The sequence below is a fragment of the Ostrea edulis genome, chromosome 7 (assembly GCF_947568905.1).
Source record: "Ostrea edulis chromosome 7, xbOstEdul1.1, whole genome shotgun sequence".
In the NCBI taxonomy this organism is placed as follows: domain Eukaryota; kingdom Metazoa; phylum Mollusca; class Bivalvia; order Ostreida; family Ostreidae; genus Ostrea; species Ostrea edulis.
Window position 1 is genome coordinate 71,266,495 of NC_079170.1, and position 22,779 is coordinate 71,289,273.

The window sequence follows — 22,779 nt, forward strand, 5'->3', positions numbered from 1 at the left end:
TGTTGGTTTATATAGTGATGATATCGATTTAAAAAATGAATTTCATTTTTTTGAAATACACGAGGGCATGATCTTTACACCAGCATACAGTTAATGAAGCGCATTAGTATGGCATTGTGTGCCGGTGTGAGGCGTTCTAGATAGTTCATACCCTTAAAAATAAAATTTACATGAGATAGAAGATGCTTTCATTTCTGTAGGAATCCCCGGCTGTGATAATAGATGCTATATTTATCAAGATTCATACGCACACGTTTCACATCTGCATCGCATTCATGAGGAAATGGCTATCATTACTACAGATGAAGACATCGAAAAGAAATGCATTGGATCTTGTATGAATAGGGCAAGGTCGATAACTCTGATTGAATCTCTTTATTTACTTCGGTAATTTCATATCTAATACAAATACATGAATGTAACGATGTGATGCGGCAATTTCCATACTTCCCCACATCATTTATATGGTTACAGAAAATAGCTCTTATATAATGATAATTGGAAAGTGCCTAAAAGAAAGCGTTTTGACGACATTGATGTCTCAGACCAATGCTTGGAGAATATCTACATCACTCTGACGAACATCTTCTGAATTGAACACACGTTTAGGAATCATTTTTTTCTTTAATGAGAAAAATCGGTGAAAATATTGAATTTATTGAAGAGTAAGCACCCCCCTCTCTGTCTCATTATCACATTGAAATCATGCAGCTACACTGAATATCCAAGTGTCCATGTTGGTGAGCGGTTTTCAATCTTAGTGTAAGTAAAAATTTTTTTTAGTTTTTGTGATGTCATACTCCTGTACCTAGTGATCATAATAATAAGTTTTTTATGGGGATGGGGCCGGGGTGGGGGCAAAAGTTACTTTACATACAGATATGTGAAAAGTGTATAAGGTCTGTTATTGACAACCCATGCCTGTTAAGGTAGCTCACTACACAAAAGCTTATAATCTGAATGACACCACGTCACAAAAAGGCGATTTAAAGGTTTTGTGACATTATTTGTGTCGATCGATTTGTTTGTCTATCATCGTAGCTCTATGGTTAAAGCATTGGGCTGGTGAACCGCAGATCTCGAGTTCAAATCCCCCAGAGTCTTTTATTCATATTTGTTGAAATAATTTTTGTTGTTGAAAATCGTGTTTTTATCCAAATTTGTATATTGTTTGCCTCTTTGGCATATATACTTATTGTATATCATCATATCTTTTATAATTAAATCAATTCGGACTGATTTGAGAAACTACATGTATTTCTGGGTGTAGTGAGCCACCATCGACTTTTTTTTTTACCCCAGATAAATCACCGCTCCATGATTTACAAGATGCCTTTATGATATTTTGATCACCCTGCGATTGTCGGAGAATCTGTTTGGAGCACTCGTTAATTAGAAACAACTGATAACAAAACGAAATGCCGATCGTGTTGAGATTATGATAATACCTTCCTAAGTCGACGCCAAGAACATCCAACTCCTTGCTGGAAGGACATGCACGTGCATCGATATCGACGGCGACTTAACAGATTTAGAGTACCATGACCACCTGTTGGTTAGAAAATGTATTAGCAAAGGTTCTTTTTATTTGTATATATTACATTCGATAGTAATTATTAAAACAATAATTTTTGTCTTCTATCAGTTATAAAATAATTATTTATGGAAACGTTCATACGAACGCTGTACACTTTTCGAAAAGTATTGTAAAGTCATTTTATTTCTGTAAAACTTGTCAGTTGATAAATCACAAGTCATAAGGACATTTCCCATAAGCACTGAGCACAGACAGAGAAAAACATTTACTAGAATGCGATTAATCAGAATCACGTACGTAACGATATTCAGATGCACCACACGGAGGCAAAACTATTTCTCTCTCACCTTGACCAATGTTACGATTGGGAAAGGTAGAAGCACTTACATACGGGGATCTCTCTACGACACATGTTCATAATTAGACAACACACTTTCTGATTTTGCTCTGCCAATTATATCCCCTCTGCTCTGTCTTCCATCGTTAAGCCACGGACTTCGGGGGTGTGAATCTTTATTCTGGTTTCTTTGGATTTTAATCTTCTGTTTTCTTCATTAACACAGAAACATGAACTGACTTCTCTTCGTGAATTCAAATTAGGTGAGTGAGCTGCTAAGACTCGGTAATTAAGATAATTTTCATGCTGTTTATACAATATGTTGCATGCATTGATTAATCGCAGATGTATATTTTAGTCAGTTTCAATATCTAAATATATCACGAGTGCTAATTGCTAATATGCCCAAGTGATAACGAAAATGTCTTCTAATTTTGAATATTGAAAACAGATAGCAAAATACATGTAATTAAAATTTTATTCATATATTTGAATTTAATTACTTTCCAGTCATGATTTAAATGCATATTACAAGAAATCATCTCATCGGCCTAGGTGGCGTTTTAGAATAGTGGCCCCACCCCACCCAATCCACCCCTCTTCTGAGATCGAGCATATCAAAGATATTTTTTGCAAGCTTGCATTTTTATAACTTGAATATTGCCTGCATAGTTCTTTAAAATTCGTTCCATTCCAATGTCATGAATGAAATATGAAATATTAACCATTAATATATCATATTTACTGAAGAAATAAATTTCTCTCTTTATTTTTATTTTTTAATTTTTGAAAATACATGAGGGTATGAACTGTGACGCTTCATGGCTGCATACTTCATAGAGCGCTAACGTGCTTCATGAAAAGTGTGCCGGTGTGAAATGTTGCATTTCATATCCTCACATGTCAGATATTTTCAAAAATGAAATTTATATCTTATTCTAACATTTTACTTTCATTTCTGTTGGAATTTCCAATCGTTAAATAGACGCATTATATTTATCAAGATTCATACGAGCATTATTCACAACTGCAGCGCATTTATGAGGAACTGGCTAACATTATAAATGATAAAGATATCGAAGGCAGAAATATTGGAGATATAATATATGTAGGTATAACCTATATTAAAAAAACTAATATACAAATTGGTTGTTGTAAAGTTTGCTAGGCATGATGAGAAAGATACAAGGCCGGGACTTATGACCGATTTATTGGTTAGTTGTTCTTATTATGTATTCGTTATTGTTTATTTGTTTGTTTTTATGTACTTGAAACTTGCTCTTTAAAAAAAAAAAAATAAAAAAAATAAATAAATAAAAACCGAACCCCCCCCCCCCAAAAAAAACCCAACCAAGGCGGGGCACTAAAGTAGCAAAATTCAATACCCAATTAGTCGTTCACGGGGATTTGAACCTTGGCGTACACAGATCAAACAATCGGTTTGAAAAAATATGTTCCTACTGTTTGCTCAACCATTCATAAATATCAACATACTTTCCTGAAGGCTGTTACGAGGATGTTTGATAATATTTTCATCGCAAATAGAAAAGAGTTATTCCAACTGCGTAATTAAGCGCATAACCCAGTCTGGTATCACAATAAAACGCCCACAAATTTTCTTCATCAATATACTGTTCGGCAAAAATAGAACACGTGTGTTGGTTACGTGCAAGTTACTGACATATGTTTTATATGTACATATGTATTCATTTCTCAGTCACTCCAACCGTGTATCGGTATAGAAGTATAATTTTTTTATCATTAATTAGTCTTCAAAATTTGAACCTTTGAAAAGTCCTAATGTGAAATTTTGAGCAGAGTTGAAGTTCAGATCGGCACTGTGTCAAATATAGTTCTGCTAGGAAGGGCAAGGCATTCTGTCCTTGACGGAGACGAACACACGAGTTATCACACTGTATCTGTATAATCACAATAAATTGTATGTATCACTGCTTCATACGGTAGTTGCATCAATTTAGATCCACGATGTCTGTGCATATCAATTATCGGCCACACGAGCGGCGGATCTATTCGTGGTGGTGTTAGAAAGTGCGGGTATCAACACATTCTATTTTATATTTCTAATATGCAGGCAGGTAGAATCATATGGGCCGGGGGAGGGGGAGGGCGCCCCTTTTTGACAACGTTCATTTCCGGTTAGCTTTACATACAAAGTTAGCAAGTTTTATACGCAAAGGCAGATATATTGTGTGACCCCCCCCCCCCCCCTTGTAGGTTACTTGAGTAAACTCAGGTGACCTATTGCAATCGGTTGTCGTCCGTCGTGCGTTAAAAATTGAACATTTTAAACTTCTTGATAACTAACATTCAAATTCTTTTCAAATTTAGTATGAAGCATATTTAGGACAAGGGCGATGTGAATTGTAAATTTCAGGCCTCCTACCCCCTGGGATCTGAGGGGCGGTGCAAAAACAGTCAAAAATTGACCAATTTTCAAAAATCTTCTTCTCTATAACCGCACATGTGTAAGAAAAACTAAACACAAAGTGATGTAGATCAGGTGGACCTCTACCAAAATTGTAAATTTCATGACCCCCGGGGTAGGGGTTCTGACCCCAGGGAGGTGCCGAACTTGGTACATAGCGTTTATGTGTAAAGCATTTTAAAAACATCTTCATTAGTGCTATTGATACTAGTTTAAAACTAAATGGATATATAAAAAGAACAGGCGCTCCTTAACCAAAATTGTAATTTTCATGATCCCCAGGGTAGAGGTTCTGACCCCAGGGCGGGCCAAACTTGATATATATACAATGTATATGTGTAAAACATATCCGTAATACCTTATTGATACTAGATTGAAACTACATAGATAGTTAGAAGGAGTAGGTAGTCCTTTACCAAAACTGTAAATTTTATGATTCTAGGGGGTAAGGGTTTGGTTCCAGGGTTGAGCCAAAATTATCATAATGATTATATTGTCTTTATCATTTGAAATACTTCTTGAAGTTTGCTGACATGGTACAAAATCTAAACACATATTTAGGAAAAGCAGAAAAGGATGTACCAAACTTTTAAATTTCGCAACCCCAGGGTATTGACTCTAGGATGGGTCCAAATTAGTCATATCGTGTTGATGTTACATATATCATGTACAACCTTCCATCACTGTCGACACTTCTGAGGGCATTCAAGAAAGATGTGTTCTTAAAAGTTTTACATGTGCTTTTGTTGATTTCTCTCTCGATTTCATAGGCCTTGGGCCTAGTGATGCTTATACCTAATACTCAGATGACCGATAAGACCTGTGGATCTCTTGTTTTTTGTTGTTGTTTAAAAAAAAAAAAAGTATTGCTTAAACTTTTGAAATCAACCCAAGTATTGATATACAAACACTGTCCCCGCACGATGTAAGAATTTGAAAATTTGGCGAACTTTGTTTATTGTCATTTAGGTTTTCCATGTCCCCTTTAACACAACCCCCCCCCCCCCCCCCCCCCCCGATTTAGGATTTTGAGAATCGGCCAAAGGAAGACGTACTGTAGGTTCCTAAGTACACGGGGGGAGTTTATCATTGCATAATTTCGCGAGAAGCATCGGTCGTGAAATAAAATTACTCGCTTTTATGTTTCTGTTGGTAAAATATATAAAATAACTCTTGATCAACAGACAACGTGCGGATTCACAGTCACGTGATTTGACCTACAGTAATCATTTCGCGATGATAAGTGCTCGCGTAGGAATCTACAGTATGAGAGTTTATCTTAGAATTTTTGTGAAATCAGCTCCTCTTTCGGCTGCTCCCTCTCCCTCCTCGAAAAAGCGATGCTACGTGCCTAATATATGTTAACAACATTTCTTATGCACTTCTGGTTTCTGCAATCCATTAAAACCCAACACCTGATATCATTTATGCTTGCTTTATTTTCATACCCTCGTACTTCAAACTTTTATATATCAATTAAAAATTTTAAATCCAAATTGCCATATAAACACCCCAAAATAGTCCCAAAACTTTAATAAAAAGCACATACCAAATCTGATGATTTTTTTCTGTGTTTTAAATATATTAACCTGTTTCACTTTCATCATTCAGTGGGTAGATCTCTCTCTCTGTGACTCTCTCTGTGTGTGTGTGTGTGTGTGTGTGTGTGTGTGTGTGTGACTCTCTCTCTCTCTCTCTGTGACTCTCTCTCTCTCTCTCTCTCTCTCTCTCTCTCTCTCTCTCTCTGACTTTCTCTCTCTCTCTCTGACTGTGACTCTCTCTCTCTGACTGTGACTCTCTCTCTCTCTCTCTCTCTCTCTCTCTCTCTCTCTCTCTCTGACTGACTTTCTCTCTCTCTGACTGTGACTCTCTCTCTCTGACTGTGACTCTCTCTCTCTCTCTCTCTCTCTCTCTCTCTCTCTCTCTCTCTCTCTCTCTGACTGTGACTCTCTCTCTGTCTGTCTGTCTATCTGTCTCTCTCTCTCTCTCTCTCTCTCTCTCTGACTGTGACTCTCTTTCTCTCTCTGACTGTGACTCTCTCTCTCTCTCTCTCTCTGACTGTGACTCTCTCTCTCTCTCTCTCTGTCTCTGTGACTCTCTCTCTCTCTCTCTCTCTCTCTCTCTCTCTCTCTCTCTCTCTCTCTCTCTCTCTTACTGAGTGTGCATTGATTTTTAAAATGTAATTATTGATACGAATTCACGAATTCCTTCTATTGTCTTTGACATTAAGAGATAAAACAAGTTGATGCGAATATTTGATATTATACGTAGATTTTAAGCGCAAAAGATAAAATTTAACACACTGCCCCGTAGCTCGATAACAAGAACTATACAATGGTCGCTACTTTTCTTGTCTTTATTATTCAAAGCAGAAATTAGAAAATAGACTTTCACAAAATTTGATAAACCCCAAACCTCGCGTTCGAACGTCTTTAAGTAAGCTTAACATTTAAAAAACAAAATAATCAAAAAGTGATAAAAACAAATATATACGCTTGGACCCCAGTACTTTTGAAAGTGTGACCATTTAGCTATGACCCTGTAGAATTTGCGAATTCTCCTCCTCTAAAGAGAAAAAATTGATACCATTCTGATAAGAAGGTACCGTTTCCATTTTCTATTTCTCCATAACACTCGTATCAATGCACTAGAGAGGTGTAATTAAGTCTGCGGTTAAAGCAGAACTACTGAAAATGAAAGCTTTTTCTGAAAGTATTGACACAAGTGTTATGCAGGGGCGGATCCAGGAATTGCAGTTACGGGGGGGGGGGGGGGGCACTTTATAAGGCAGGGGATCTGGGGGCGCCTTGAGGTGGGGGCCCATGCCCCCGGAAGCTCCTGGACTTTATAGATTTTATAAGGCTTGAAATATGTCTCCTATTTAGCCATTTGTACTATTTTCTATCATTTTTATAAGGTGAAATTAATAAAATGAAGCAAATTTTAAAGGGGTTTTCGAAAAAATTAAGTTCTCCCAATAAAGTAATTCAAGAAATCAAAAGATTTTGTCATTTACTTCTCCGGGAGTGGAAGAAATTATTGCTTCTTTTATCGTTTAGTACATTTTTCTAAACAGGATACCGTGATTTACATAAATTTTAGGGGGGGGGGGGGGAGTGCCCCCCCCCCCTTAAATCAGCCACTGTTATGGAAAAAAAATATTTTTTCATGTTCAAATTTTGAGGTGAAGATGTGAAAAGAAAGTGGTATACAAGCCCCGGATCATGCGCAGAAACAGGTGCGCTGTAAATTGTAGATCTATAAATCTTCAATTGTTCCCAGAGAGCTACGATCCCGCAGCCGCACAGTATCGACTTATATTACTATTTTATAGTCTGTGCTAAATCTGAGGTCAGTTTGAGGTCAGTGTGCCTTACTTTAGCTACAGCTGAGTTCAAATGATTTAATATAGAACAGGCTGTATAAGGCCATAAATCTGATATAGCTACAGCTGAGTTCAAATGATTTAATATAGAACAGGCTGTATAAGGCCATAAATCTGAGACGAGCTCCAGTATCTACTAATCTAACTTTTTCTAATAAAAAGTATCTTGAAACCAATAGTAAACTCGTTTTTAGCTTCAAAGCTAGTGATTTACATTATTTTTCACTGTGGATTCATTGCAGAGCAAAATGTCTGTGGTGAAAGCAGGGGTGCTGGAGGGTTCGTCAGATTCGGAGGAAGAGGTCCATGTATATAAACTCAAGATCCACGACACAGGGGTCAAGGACGCTGGAGAATGGAGGGTGGAAGTTGCCGATAAATACGGATCAACATCCACATCCTGTAACCTGGCTATACTCGGTAAATATTTAGTGGTTTTTTTTAATTTATCCGAAAAAGACATAAAACACAATCTGATGAAATATTGATATTGGATCCGCTCCCACACTCTGCTACATTATGATCAGCAGCTGTCACAACACAATATGATCCTATAATCCCTACTCCCCTAAAACAAAATATATAACATGCAAAATTCTCTGTGAAGCATAATATCTTCCCGAAAATTTAGTCTATCGTAACATTTCGGGAAGTTATATACGATATAAAGGTAAAGCTTGAGATTTCTGAACAACCAACTAAGATTATTTTTACGCGCTCACAGTCACGTGGAAGGGGATGTCGCCAGATCCTTACATAGCAAATTTCATTAGCGGATACAGGGACTTTTAAAAAAAATGAAAAGAAAACATCTTGAATTTCATCAATACAAAAATATCTATAATAATTTGGCATTCATCTATTTTATCTGATTTTACTTTCAGATGATCCCAAATCTAAACCAGCAGACACGAGTGACGTGGAGAAGTTCAGCTCTGTCCAGTCCTCCAGCACCTCGTTCCGGGGTAAGTCTCTAGTAAAAATCAGGATATGATCAGTATTACAATGGACAAGTCTCTAGTAACAATCAGTACAGGGTCAGTATTACAAGAGGTAAGTATCTAGTAACAATCAGTACAGGGTCAGTATTACAATGGACAAGTCTCTAGTAACAAACAGTACAGGATCAGAATTACAATAGGTAAGTCTTTAGTAACAATCAGAACAGGGTCAGTATTGCAATGATATTCATGAACTAATTCTTCTCAGACTTTATCAATTGGAGCCTTCTTTACATGGCACATGCAAGTTAAAAAAAAAAAAAACTTTTAAGAAATATGGCAATTTTACTATACTTTATTTTGAACAACAACTAAATAAAATACAAATTAAAAAAAAAAAAAAAAAAACAAAAACAAAAAAACAACAACAAAAAACCCGCTACTTTTTAAAACTATGCATGAGTAACTTAAATTGATTATATTTTTAGAAAGGCCATTGCGATATTGTGAGGTACATTTCATAGTGGGGTTATAATTGTTCTTATAAGGAGCCTAGTTTTCCATAATGCCAACATTTAATGCCATATTATAAATTGTTACTCGCATCTACATGTATTTAGATAGTCTGAATGTCCTGATATAATCAGAGCTCTAAAAATAAAATCAGATCATAAAACAATGATTAATGAATACTTCAACCGATAAGAATACGGAAATAATTTTGTCGTCCATGAAAAGTCGATTTTTCCTCCGTTTTCTTGTCTAATTGTATTTCCGGTGTGAATTGTGAAAATCGGCGAGGGAGCACTCACAGCGACGTGATTTGTAACAAACTATTTTCTGTGTACATTATGATTCGACGAGATCCAACTCGGATTGAACTGAAACTACAGGACATGCAGGAATACCATGACATGAAAAAAGAGAAGGAAAACGAACAAACGAAGCAACGACTGTTGTCGGATCAATGCCAAACTCCGACCACATCTGGAATTCATCCGATATCTCATTTGGATAATCGAACTGTTCACGAACGTATTGGTTACGATCCCAAGCCGCTGCCACAACCCGAGAGGGCAGCTCTCCACTGAGTCAGCATGTAGAGAGTGTTATAGTTCGTTAGAATTGGCAGTGTTTTGACCCAGACAGAAGACAAATGGTTATTGTGTTTCTCTTTGTAGCGAGCATTAATAGGACGGGGAAGATGGGTTTATCGTTTTTTCCCTCTGTTGTATGGGTTTATGACACTGTTTGAATGTACAAAACTCCGAAGTAGACATGAAGTGAATGTATGTACACAAGTGACTGACAATAAGTGTGCTGAACAGTCATTACCAGCTCAACAAGTGATGATGAATGTCTCTGATTATGTATGACTGCATATAGTGATATTTTTTTTTCATGAGTTGACTGCCGTTGAAAAAAAACACCCCTTTAAATTCATCTAATTTTGTGCAACAACCACTACTTGTCTTTGTGAATTTCAATAAATAAAAAAGTGCAATTTTACATATAGAGAGATTCTTTGTAATTTGGCTTTCTTTCTGAGGTTTTTAAAAAAAACCCAAAAGAATTGAAAAATAATATCCTTTTCCCTTAGACATCAGCATTAAATTCATTAAGCAATAGTTTGAAGGATGATTGGAAATATTTTTCTCCTCATTGAAAACTTCAAAATCTTAAATTGATATATGCAAAGTAATATGTTTTATGGTGTGACCTTTGAGATGAGCAAAGACACCTAACATGTTGCAAAACAACTTTAGGCATTTAACCCGGGATATATAACAAGGTCATCGTAAACGGTGCATTGTGATGTCATTATTAGCTGCTATTTTTTCTTTCAAACCAAGCAATTATCCACAACAAACGTACAAAGGTATGAAAAAGCTTGTCTAGAATTTAAAAACATTGATGGTACTTTCCAGACTACTTATTTGTATTATCTATGGGTTGTCCATATATACTACAGGGACATTTTTCCAGAAGCATTGTGGGTAATACTGATAATTTTTCAACTGATGAAGAGCAAATCATGTGACTCAAATTTGAATCATTAGAGCGAGCAAAAGCTCGCTGTTATTTAAGATGCAATGAGAAATTGGTAATTACAGTGCACATTGATTGAATTAACAAGGTGTGAAGATTTTTTGCACTTGTGGAGGTCTTTGTTAACATTGATCTGTATATTGAGTACTGATTTAAAGAAAAATACCTGTTATATTAATTTTCATCATCCCAGTAGAATTCAGTGAAATAACAGTTCCTGATGCTTAAAGATTTGGAATTGTGAGCTTTTCTAAAACAACACGTTAAAAATATTATGCAAAAAAGTTGCATAATTGAAGCAATTTTTAAACCTGTAAAACCTCAGAAATACATGTAGTTGAGCTAATGAGTCCAGGATACAAGTGGTGCTCAGATTTAGAATAGCAATGGGGGCATGAGTTAAATTGAAGTAAATACAGACAGTGAGATGTGGAGGAATTTTGATCGAGTACATGGACTGTCGTACTATATGGTCACACAATAATGTACAATGGATGTATTTACATGATTCCACTTGCTTTAGAGTACCAGATATGTTGTCATTGCATGGCTTGTTTCTGAACATTGAAAACGCAACAGCATATTTAGTGTATTTATGGATATTATCATTATTGTACATTTGCCCGACTCAAATTTTGGCAGAAAATGGTAAACTATGGTCAAATATCTAAATGTCGGCATCTTTGTACATGCTTACTGAAGTAAAACATGGTTGATATGTAGATTTTGATTTCACTACTCACCTAAATCAAGATTAAGACTATTTAATAGATGATAGAACTAAAGGGGGTGTTGACCACCCCCCCCCCCCTTATTTTTGTAGGAGGGGGTGGGGGGAGATGATGGTGGAAATTTCAAGAAAATTATATTGTGCCTATCTGTCATCTAATGCTAAGCAAACTGCCATTTCTCTGTTATTTTTTCTTCTAGATTCTCCCTCGTTCATGTACTATTAATTTTGTTTACATGAGCTGCAGGAAAGATGTTTACAAAATACTTGTAGACTTTCTACATGTATTATACTAAAGAAAGTCACCAAGTGTAGAAAGGAATGCAATATTCACCACAGTATGATATAGGTGCTCTATAGATAGGTGGCTCGCTACACCTAGAAAGAGTTTATCAAATCAGCATAAAATGATTTAATCATGAAAGATTTGATATGCAACAAGTACATTTGTCAAAATGGCAAAATATATGCAATTTTAGAGAAGAAAAACATGATTTTCAAAAATTTATTTCATTAGATAACACAAAAGACACTGGCAGATTAAGATTTGGGATCTGTAAATTTTCAGTAACCCTGTACCTTAGCCACTAAGCTATATCGATAGATACAAGTATTTTCACAGAAACAATTGAATCGGCATCTTATGACATAGTTTCATAAAAGGTATAATTTTTTATGTAGTGAGCTACCTTAAAACCAATACTTAGATTTTCCATTTTGTTATGACAATTTTGAGGACGGTGAATGTAGAGACTGGTCTGTTTTGAGATTTTGAGGGCAGTGAATATGTAGACTGGTTTGTTTTGAGAATTTTGAGGGCGGTGAATATGTAGACTGGTTTGATATGACAATTTTGAGGGCAGTGAATATGTAGATTGGTTTGATATGACAATTTTGAGGATGGTGAATGTAGAGACTGGTTTGTTATGAGAATTTTGAGGGCGGTGAATGTGTTGACAGATTTGCATATGACATTTTATGAACACCCCTATCAATGTTTTGAATCTGTTATCAATAATAATGCTGGCAAATGACAATGGCATACCGAGTTATTGACATGGAATGCTGCATTGTTTGATGGCAGAGGTGACTACATGAATAAAATAACTGAATACACTCTTACAGAAATGCATATCAACTCGGCTGTTTTTGGAACTGGAGTTTGGGAAACTGTAGGGTAATGACAACCAGATGATATTTACACAAGCATTGAATCATCTGCAATTATCACCCAGTAGAAATGTGTCCAGTCAAAGTTTTTCATACTGCATATGCATGCTAGTCATGTTTTATGCCTCGTTGTGTTATCGTGTGTCTGTCAGCGTTAATCATGCCTGCATTTCATCCATAGGTTCTATGTCTTCTCCATCCACCTATCTTCATGTTTAGCTAAATAAATTATAGGAAATGCCTCATACAAACTTTATTAGGTCACCCGAGTAATCTCAGTTTACTATTGCAATTGCATGGTTGTCGTCCGTCTTCGTGTGTCGTTCATCGTCCGACGTGCGTTAACAATTGAACATTTTTAACTTCTTAATAACTACCATTCCATTTCTTTTCAAATTTGGTATGAATCATCATTGAGACACGGGGAACATAAATTGTAAATTTCAGGACTCCAGCACTCCTGGGGCCCTAGGGTCAGGGCAACAACTGTCCAAAATTGACCAATTTTCAAAAATCTTTCTTCTCAAGAACCACACACGTGTAAGAAAAACTAAATGCATAGTGTTGTAGAGCAGGAAAGTCTCTACCAAAATTGATCCCCTGGGTAGGGGTTATGACTTTAGGATGGGTCCAAATTTGTCATATCTATTGGTGTTTTAATGTTAATACATCTATTATTTAAAGCCTTTCTTCAGTGTATGCACTTTTTAGGGCAGTGAAGTTTTAAGAACACATCTTGTTTCATGCTGTTGCTGAACATTAGAATTTACCTTAGATATTCAGAACAGGAATTTGTTTCTAGATTTCATTGCCCGTGGGAGTAGTGATACTTTTTGACTAATATTCAGGTAACCGATAAGGCCTGTGGGCCTCTTGTAAACAGAGATATACAGTATAAAACACACTTATAGCTAAGTGCTAGGTAAAAAGAATTTCACTTTGTCATGCCCTCGGAATCTGGTGTGTGTGTGTTATTTATAGGTTTTGGCCTGTCTTTTTTTCAAGCAAACATCTTTAACCTTGGTCATGTCTTTTACACTATAAGAGGTAGACCTTCCATAATTGGTATGTGTATACTTTGTGGCAAGAACTTTCCATTGACACCAATATCTTTGATCTGATGATCTTAACATTGACCTTTGACTTACTTATATAAGGTTCCAATGTAAGCCATATCTTTCAAATCGTAAGAGATACTGCTTTTATATTTAGCACATGCTTTTCTTATAAGACCTTTCCAACGTTACCAGATATGTTGACATTGTGACATTGACCTTTCCACCGATACCAGATTTGTTGACCTTGTCACATTGACCTTTGGCCTATTTTTGGAAATTTTCTAAATCTATAACCTTGTTCACATCTTCATTTGGTATGTATATTCCTTGTGACACTACCTTTCCATTGACACCAAATTCTTTGACCTGGTGACCTAAAAATTGCCCTGTGAACTACTTTTAGAAAATTCGAATGTAAGCCATATCTTTCAAATCATAAGAGGTACTGCTTTATGTTTAGTATATGCGTTTCTTGTGATAAGACCTTTCCAACCATACCAGATTTGTTAACCTTGTGACATTGACCTTTGACCTTGGTTTTGGAAATGTTAAAAAAGCTACTACTGTATGTAAAACTTATACGGTACCAATTTTGATGCATCAGATGTGCATTTCGACAAATAATGTCTCTTCAGTGATGCTCAACCGAAATGTTTGAAATCCGAAATAACAATGAAGTTTTAGAGCTATTATAGCCAAAAACAGCGTGCCAAAAAAAGTGGAGTCAAATTCGTCTAAGGATAAGAGCTATGTATGAGGGAGATAATCCTTAATTTTGAAATGAATTTCTAAATTTTATAACAGCAATTAAATATACATCCGTATTTTCAAGCTAGTAACGAAGTACTTAGCTACTGGGCTGTAGAGACCCTCGGGGACTATTAGTCCACCAGCAGAGGCCTCGACCCAGGGGTCATAATGTAAAACTTATACGGTACCAATTTTGATGCATCAGATGCGCATTTCGACAAATAATGTCTCTTCAGTGATGCTCAACCGAAATGTATGTCATACATTTCCACCATGTTGTAATGCGGGGTATCAGTGTTTCCCTAACACATCTTGTTATTCTGATTAGGTTACAAGGTGAAGTAAACTATTTTGTGTTGTTTTATGTACACTTAATTTTGATATAGCTTTCTGGTGGACAGCATTGGGTACGCTCTTTCTGGCTGTCTATAATTAGTTTTTACATTAAAGATCAAATGAGGATTTTGATAATTTTCTCAAAGCTCCTGAATTTGAGCGCTAAACTGTAGGTAAAATGTGAGAAAAATAATCCTTCATTATTTACTCGTGTGGCATAGGCGAAATCCACCTCTGGTAAAAGATTCAATGTTTAGGCAAAGCCTCCCCCTAGACTGAGGCTCTGGGGCAGATAGTTTATGTCTGCAAAACCATGACTTTGCGCTCTCATATTCACATGCGTATTCCTTATGACAAGGTAGCAGAAGTTTCACCCCATGACCTTCCTTGGAGTTTGACCTAGTTTTGAAAACTAGCCCATAACTTGAATGATTGGTGTTGGTGCTTTCATTTTTCACATGTGTATTCCATGTGACAAAACTTGTCGTATCAAAATTGTTGAACTCTTGTTGGCCATACGGGGGCATCAATGTTTCACAAACATATTGTTTTTACATTGAAATCCTAAACTTACATTCCTAGATTTTGTGTTTTTAAGGTAATTCCACCCTTCTAGAATTATAGGTTCAATCTTATATTTGATTGTTAATTCTTCAAATAATATAATTATCTTAGTAACAAAGAAAGATGATGAAATAAGAATGTAGCTGTATTATTTTTTTGTTATCAATTGGCACACATATACCTGTATCAACGTCAGAAAATTGCAATTTCATTTAAACAGCATCATCAAAATTTCACAAAAACTGGTTGAAACGACAATTGATAGTTATCATAAAAAAATTCATGAAACTGTTTCTTTAAAACATGTTTGTGAAAATTAAAGGAAATCTATTGCATAGTGGACTTGATAAATAATTTAACGAAAACAGAGTTATTGCCCTTGAATTCAATATTTTAAAACATATAATAGATTATTCATATATAACTTAAGACTTTTGAAATATTTTATGGTTTACATGGTTTTTTTTTTTAAAAATAACTATTGAAAAGACTCCAACAAAATTTATGATCCTGTCATGCATGCATCTTGTTAAATCATTGACTTTGCGAAATCTTATGACATCACAGGAGGGTGGAACTACGTTAAGCTTATTTCTGAATTACCTCAGTGAAACACTCATATTGCATTAATCAGAGTAGAATTTTGTTAGCGTGTCTGTTTTACGCCGTGCGTGTTTGAATGTTTGTTTTTTTTTGGGCTTTTTTTTTTTTTTTTTACAATAACTATTGAAAAGACTCCAACAAAATTTATGATCCTGTCATGCATGCATCTTGTTAAATCATTGACTTTGCGAAATCTTATGACGTCACAGGAGGACGGAACTACGTTAAGCTTATTTCTGAATTACCTCAGTGAAACACTCATGTCCTATGGTTATATTTCTAGTTATATTGCATTAATCAGAGAAGAATTTTGTTAGCGTGTCTGTTTTACGCCGTGCATGTTTGAATAATCTACACTCATTGTGTTTTACATGGAGTGTCTACACCAGAAGATTTATATGGGACTCTCTGTCTAAAGTCTGGGGTATATGTCAATGGTATTTTTATTTTGTTGTCTGTAACTTTTGTCTTCCTGTTAATAACTATTGAATTATCGAAAGTAGGTACACCTTTCTAGGTGAACTGAAATGTCAAGATGAATGTGATGTAGCAGGTCAAGGTCAACCTTTATGCAATGGGAATTGGCAATGATCGGCGATGTAGTATTTCACAAACACACTGATGTTAAAATTTTCATTCAATTTTGTAAAAGTTGTTAGGCGCATAGCTACCTAAACACAAGTACGCAACTGCGTACACATCATGTGTGTGTGTGAGAGAGAGAGAGAGAGAGAGAGAGAGAGAGAGAGAGAGAGAGAGAAAGATTCCTTTGAAGTGTTTGTGCATAAAACACTACATGCAGTAGACGGATTAGGACATTCTTTGTTTTCAGTCACATTTACTATATATACCAGTCGAAAACAGCGAGAGAAAAATTCATTGAAACGAATGTAAAGTCAGTCCAAGGACACCGTATACTTAATGAGTTGGTATGATAAAACACTTTAGAAAATCTGTTTTGAATTCTTTTGGGCTTAGAAATTGACCAGAAACCCAGTTTCTATTCACAAAAATAGGGGATTTCATTGGTAAAACCCGGGAGTCCCGAATCTCTCCCTGGTGCCGACCAGGGATTTACCCTGGACCCACTGGGGGCCGCCTGACCCCTTGTCACTTCATTTTCCTTCTGACTACGCGCCTGGCTGTTGATATTGTAAGAGTCAATACAAAAACCCACAATAAAAAATATCCCTTCGTCTCTTTTATGATTTATCTCAACATTCTGTTATTGTGACATCTTTGCAATGGTATGACTTATTAACATGAAACCATAATTAAAACAGTGTGTAGATTTCAACTACTGACTCTCGTAATTTACAGGTACCTAAAATATTAGCACTTGAAGAAGCTATACTGAAAACGTCCATGCTATTGATTTTTATTTTCTAGGATGTTTTATGTTTGCTGTATTTTACGTTAATTCCTTGTCGGTTTTTGCAGACTCTCAAAGTCGACCATGCAGACCCAAGTTTATAACGCACCTGCGGGATCAGAACGTGGAGGAGGGATTCTGTGTCAAATTCCAATGTATTGTAACAGGGACCCCGCCTCCGAAGATCGAGTGGTAACTATTCAGTAAATCACCATATCAGTGTGCGGATATGTATTCAAACCACGAACTCCAGGGCTATAGCGGGGTCGCAGTTTGAGTTTAAAAACTTTACTGGGGGGAGGGGGGGGGGCATATGAAAATAATCTTTGCACAAGAAAACAATTTGTCATATTAATATGGAAGCCAGGGCCGTAAGTAGGGTTCTAAATCAGGGGAGGCAGGGGATTGGGGGCCGCCGATTGACTTTACGACTGAAAATGACACTTTTTAAATCCCAATTTATCATGTTTGTGTTTCATTTGTACTATGTAAAGAATCGTAATATGGTGTCAAAGACAAAGGTGCTTGTCTTCATTTTAAACATATATCCTATAATATAACATTTATATAATTTTATTTTCTTTTTTGCCAAAAAATCAGACGAGGCAGTTGCCTCGTCTGCCTCATCGGCAGTTACGGCCCTGGAAGCATCATCATGTCTTGTGCATGTAGATATAAGTTTATGTAGACTACTGTACAAGGGCCCGGGTGGGGCTACAAGAAGGGTGTTGTGTAAAAAGTCGATCTATCTATCCATCTTTCTCTCTTCTCCTACTCTCTCTTTCTCTGTCTGTCGATCAATCTACCCGAAATAGAATTATATGGGAAAATTCCCAAATAGGATTCTTTGGGAGAATTTTCCTCTCGGGGAACCGTATATCACATGTAATGAAACTGATATTCAAAATGTTGATGTGTATATTCATGTTCTTTATACATGTACCACGAGTCCCGGAATATTGGCAGGACCACAGGAGGGATTCCAAAGAAAACTTAATACATGTATGATAAGATATAAGAGAGATGGAATAATTAGAATTTGTGTTTGAGTATTATTAATTACAAATGTTCAAGCCATGGAAAGTAATTTGTAATTTTTGAAAAAATTTTGCATTACAAGTAATCGCGACAATCAAATCTTTATGTAGAATTCCAAACCATTATTTTTGGTTCTGTTTTGTTATTTTACAACGTTTACATAATTAATATTTATAAACAAGTATATTTAAACATAATGTTATTGTTGGCTGGAACTTATGACATTTTCCATTTATATACATATTTATAAATCCTCTTTGTTCAGGGTCAGGATGTCAACTCATGGATAGAAGTGTCTGTGGATTAAATGACTTTATCATACATATGTTAATTAAACAACTACGATATGAGCGGTCACGTGGGGGTCCAGGTTAGAATAGGTCCTCAGTACCCCTTGCTTGTCGTAAGAGGCGACTAAATGGGGCTGTCCTTCGAATGAGACCACGAAAGACCGAGGCCCTTTGTCACAGCAGGTGTGGCACGATAAAGATCCTTCCCTGCGCAAAGGCCAAGGCCGATGAAGGGCTTCAAATTTAGGCCATTGCTCGGTGCTTACGGCCATTAAGTAGTGAGGGTTCGTTAACGTGTCACACCTACTGTGACACGGGACATCCGTTTTTAAGGTCATCTCCGAGGACCCGTGACATTGACACCTGATGCCAAGTGTTTGGCGATGGAACTGTCAATACTTGTTTTAACGACTTAGGTTTGTCGCGGTCGGGATTCGAACCCAGGCCGTCCGCATGCGGGGCGAACTCTCTAACCTCTAGACCACTGCGGCGGTCTAGTTTCATAATGTTTGGGATGGGGATCAATATCATTGATTTTACATTTGTCTGGGCATACAATATAACAACAGAGAGAGTATAGGAATCTCCATCCAGCAAAATAGAGAATAGAAAAGCCCAGAGATTTTAAAGTGAAATAATACATTTACAGGTTCAGAGATCTTGAGCCCATAACAAAGTCCAGCTTTGTGCACATGGCCTATCGGGGTGATGGTACAGCGTTCCTCCAGCTGTTTTCGCCGGTGGCTGACAGAGACAAGGGAAGGTACAAATGTGTGGCGAGAAATTCCGAAGGATCCTGTTTCTCGGAGGCACATCTGACAATTCAGAGTAAGAGATGGGCGGGGAAATTAAACCCCCATGTGTTTTATTTCTCATTAGATTTAAACATAAGAATAAACATATGATCTTAACTTGTGAATTTAAAAAATCAAAGTGCATAAAATTTGATTATTTCCTAAAGAAAAAACAAAACAAAACAAAACAAAACCTACATTCATTTGGTCCCAGGTGTGTTTAGGTCCAGTGGTTTCTTGAATCAAATATTTCTCTTTTCTGCTACAGAACAGATTACGAATGCAGACTTGAGGGACCAATTCTCAATAAGCCGCGCCAGGACAAGAAACGAGGAATTGGCCAACTTCACTGGACACCATATCTCAAAATTTCAGGAGGCTGAGCGGATGTTACTGAAGTCTGATCAATATACTTACGAGGCATCCCCTCACTTAAAGAAGTCCGAGTTGTATCACCTAGACCCTCACTTCAAAGGTTATAGAAAATCTGATATTTACCATTCCGAAGACGTCAGACGTAAAAAGAAATTTGAAGCATGGGAATACTCAGAAAACATGCTAGACAGGAAGAATGTTTACAACGTGGAAAACGACTACAAACCCAGAAAAAGCTACCAAGACGATGGGTATGACCTCAAATTGAAGGGGAAAGTTAGCGAATATGAATTTGAAAAAGATTACATACCCAAAAAGACATATCAATATTCTTCTGATTACAAAATCGGAGGAAAGAAAGACAAAATGGAAGATGTGGAACTTCAACGGAAGTTAACATCAAAGAAACTTTACGACAGCCTGACATACAAATCATTTGCTGAAAAACAATCTGTCAAACCAAGTGTTGGAGACTACTCAAACTTCAGATCCAGATATATACCCAGAAGAGAGCTGAGCGATGAGATCAATCCTGGCCTAAGTAACATGACAAAGGACCGATCTAGGGGAAAGACCTTCGACACTAGTACACCACTTAGGAGATCCAATTCTGTATCTCTAGGTCGAGGAGTAAGCTCTAGACTAGTCCTGGATGCCAAGAAGGGGTACTACACCCTCCTCCCCAGACCGACACCCGTTGCTGCATCGGGATATGTCCCGCTATACAATAGTAGATCAAAGTCAATGAGCATATCACGTGATTTTGGTACAAAGTCCGGATATGAGTCGGACAGGGAGGAGATTGTTCGGACTTCACGACTCCGACCAAGGCCAGTCTCTTTTCCCCATGATATTGATATAAATGCGTCACGCCGAACTCGATCTGCATCCCTAACGAGGGATATTAGTGTCAAGCCGAAAAAGGACCGAGATGACGAGGAAACATGTAGGGATAGGGAATTTCGCGCTAGATCCATGTCTTTGACCCGTGACACAGAGGAGCTCATTCGGTCTTTGAGAGAAAGCAGCACTGGGCGATCAGATTTTGCGGACATCGAAGCATACAAATCAGAGCTGTACAATAAACAAAAGACCGACAGACGCACGGAACCGAAAAAATGCAAGAGAAAGCAACAGCGAAAGGATGTAAAATACGAAACGTTTACAAAGCACTTTGCAGATGAAAGCAAACCAATCAAAGAAATCAATCCTGGATTAAGCATGAAAGCTCGAGAAATTGTTAACAGACAAGGATATCGATACAAAGTTGATCAAGATCTATTGAATATATCCATGTCGAGAAAGAAAGAAATATCTCTTGCAGTAGATGACTCGGAAGATGAGCCATATACTTTTAATAGCAGTAAATCAAAAGGGAAAGAACTAAAGAGTGATGATGAAGAAGAGGTATCAAGCGAAGCATTCAAAAGGAAAATGCATCTTAAAAACCTGCATCAGTTCATAAATAGAGCAAACGTGTCATTTGATGACATGGAAGACAGCGAAGTCCCCTCCTGGAGGAAGGAAAAATTGCACGACACTGGATATGATTACACCAAACACATGGCAAGAAAGAACAAAGTCGAACTATTCAACTTTGACGACATCCGAACGTCCAAACTCCCTGTCAACCGTCAACAAACAAGGCAAAGAGCACAGTCTGTGGGTCCGGAACTAGAATCGAAGAACAAACTGCTCAACTCTATCTACGATAAGGAGAGACAGGCGCTCTTGAAACTGGGAACAAACTGGGTAAAGGACAAACCACTTTCATTCATTGAACGGCTGAAGAGTAAGTCTACCCTTGAGGGGAACAGCGCCCTCTTATCATGCTTCGTTACCGGTAAGGAGCCATTCTGTGTTCTATGGTACAGAAGGGGAATTGCGTTGTCGAGAGACGAGGAGGAAAACTTTCACATCAGGGTTAGAATTATGAGTCAAATATTAATGTATACTTACAAAATGTAATTGCAACAATATACTTTATGATATATTTCAAATCAAAGCAAGGTAAATAATCAACAAATAGTACTTTTTGAATTTGATATGTGTTAAAGTTTTGTTGACATCGATTATTATCACTGTTGATTTTCAATTTTTAGAGCAATGGAGGTTTTCTTAGCCTGGAGATACCAGTAACATCTACTTATGATACCGGTGATTATATGGTGGAGGTCCGCAATGAAGAGGGGAAGATCAAATCAAGTTGCTACCTCCAAATAGAACGTGTGTATATATCACCTGTATTCTTATGTGTTCGTTAGGGGAATCATCAACTCATTGACTGAAGTTCATTGATGTAGTATATTCTTTTTCACTGCAGCGACCTTTGACCCCAAGGTTGAATATAAACATCCGGAATTCGTTGACCCTATCCATTATGTTCACGTCAAGCTGGGACAGCCTGCCTCCTTTTCATGTAGAGTCAGTGGTAACCCTGCTCCTTTTGTCAGATGGTAAGTCCTGCATTCGAAGGGGGAAAGTAATGTTTTTTTTAGAGATTATTTAATTACAATTTGTCAGTTTGCGAATTCAGTGTGACATAGAATCTTGGAAATAGAGACTCGGTGATACTTCAGGTTCAAGGATGGAATTGAACTACAGCAAACTGACAGAATAGACATACATCAAGGAGAAAAAGGACAAGCATTCCTTTTGATCCACGACACTGTGGAACAGGATAAAGGATTGTACATATGTGAGGCACAGAGCATGGCGGGGCGCTGTCGAAGTTCTGCAACGCTCCAGATTCTGGGTATGCTACAATTGGGTTGTCTTGATTTTTCCATTGAAGGGTTTAGACCCAAATCAGAACCAAAATAGTATATCATTAGTGAAACTGTATATCATCTTGTGAACGATATTGATAATCGTCTGACTGAATATTGCTCAATGAATTTTGTGTTAATTCCAATAGAATTGAATAATTCCTCATGATTAAAAGTGTATTATGTGAAGTGAAGATAACGAACAGTGATTAATCTCATAAATCAAATAAAGAACA

General features: G+C 36.9%; 1 protein-coding gene across 2 annotated transcripts in view; it reads left to right on the top strand.

Moving 5' to 3' along the window:
* Nucleotides 1-1,827: 1,827 nt before the first annotated feature.
* LOC125653761 (muscle M-line assembly protein unc-89-like) overlaps nt 1,828-22,779 on the top strand; it is a 41,409-nt gene continuing 20,457 nt past the window's right edge. For both annotated transcript variants that reach the window (XM_048883360.2, XM_048883361.2), the window contains exons 1-9: nt 1,828-2,137; nt 7,948-8,125; nt 8,590-8,670; nt 17,347-17,470; nt 19,256-19,434; nt 19,669-21,698; nt 21,878-22,001; nt 22,099-22,231; nt 22,355-22,530. In XM_048883360.2, the coding sequence (XP_048739317.2) occupies nt 7,954-8,125; nt 8,590-8,670; nt 17,347-17,470; nt 19,256-19,434; nt 19,669-21,698; nt 21,878-22,001; nt 22,099-22,231; nt 22,355-22,530 (3,019 nt within the window). In that variant the 5' untranslated portion in view covers nt 1,828-2,137; nt 7,948-7,953. The remainder of the gene's footprint in view (nt 2,138-7,947; nt 8,126-8,589; nt 8,671-17,346; nt 17,471-19,255; nt 19,435-19,668; nt 21,699-21,877; nt 22,002-22,098; nt 22,232-22,354; nt 22,531-22,779) is intronic.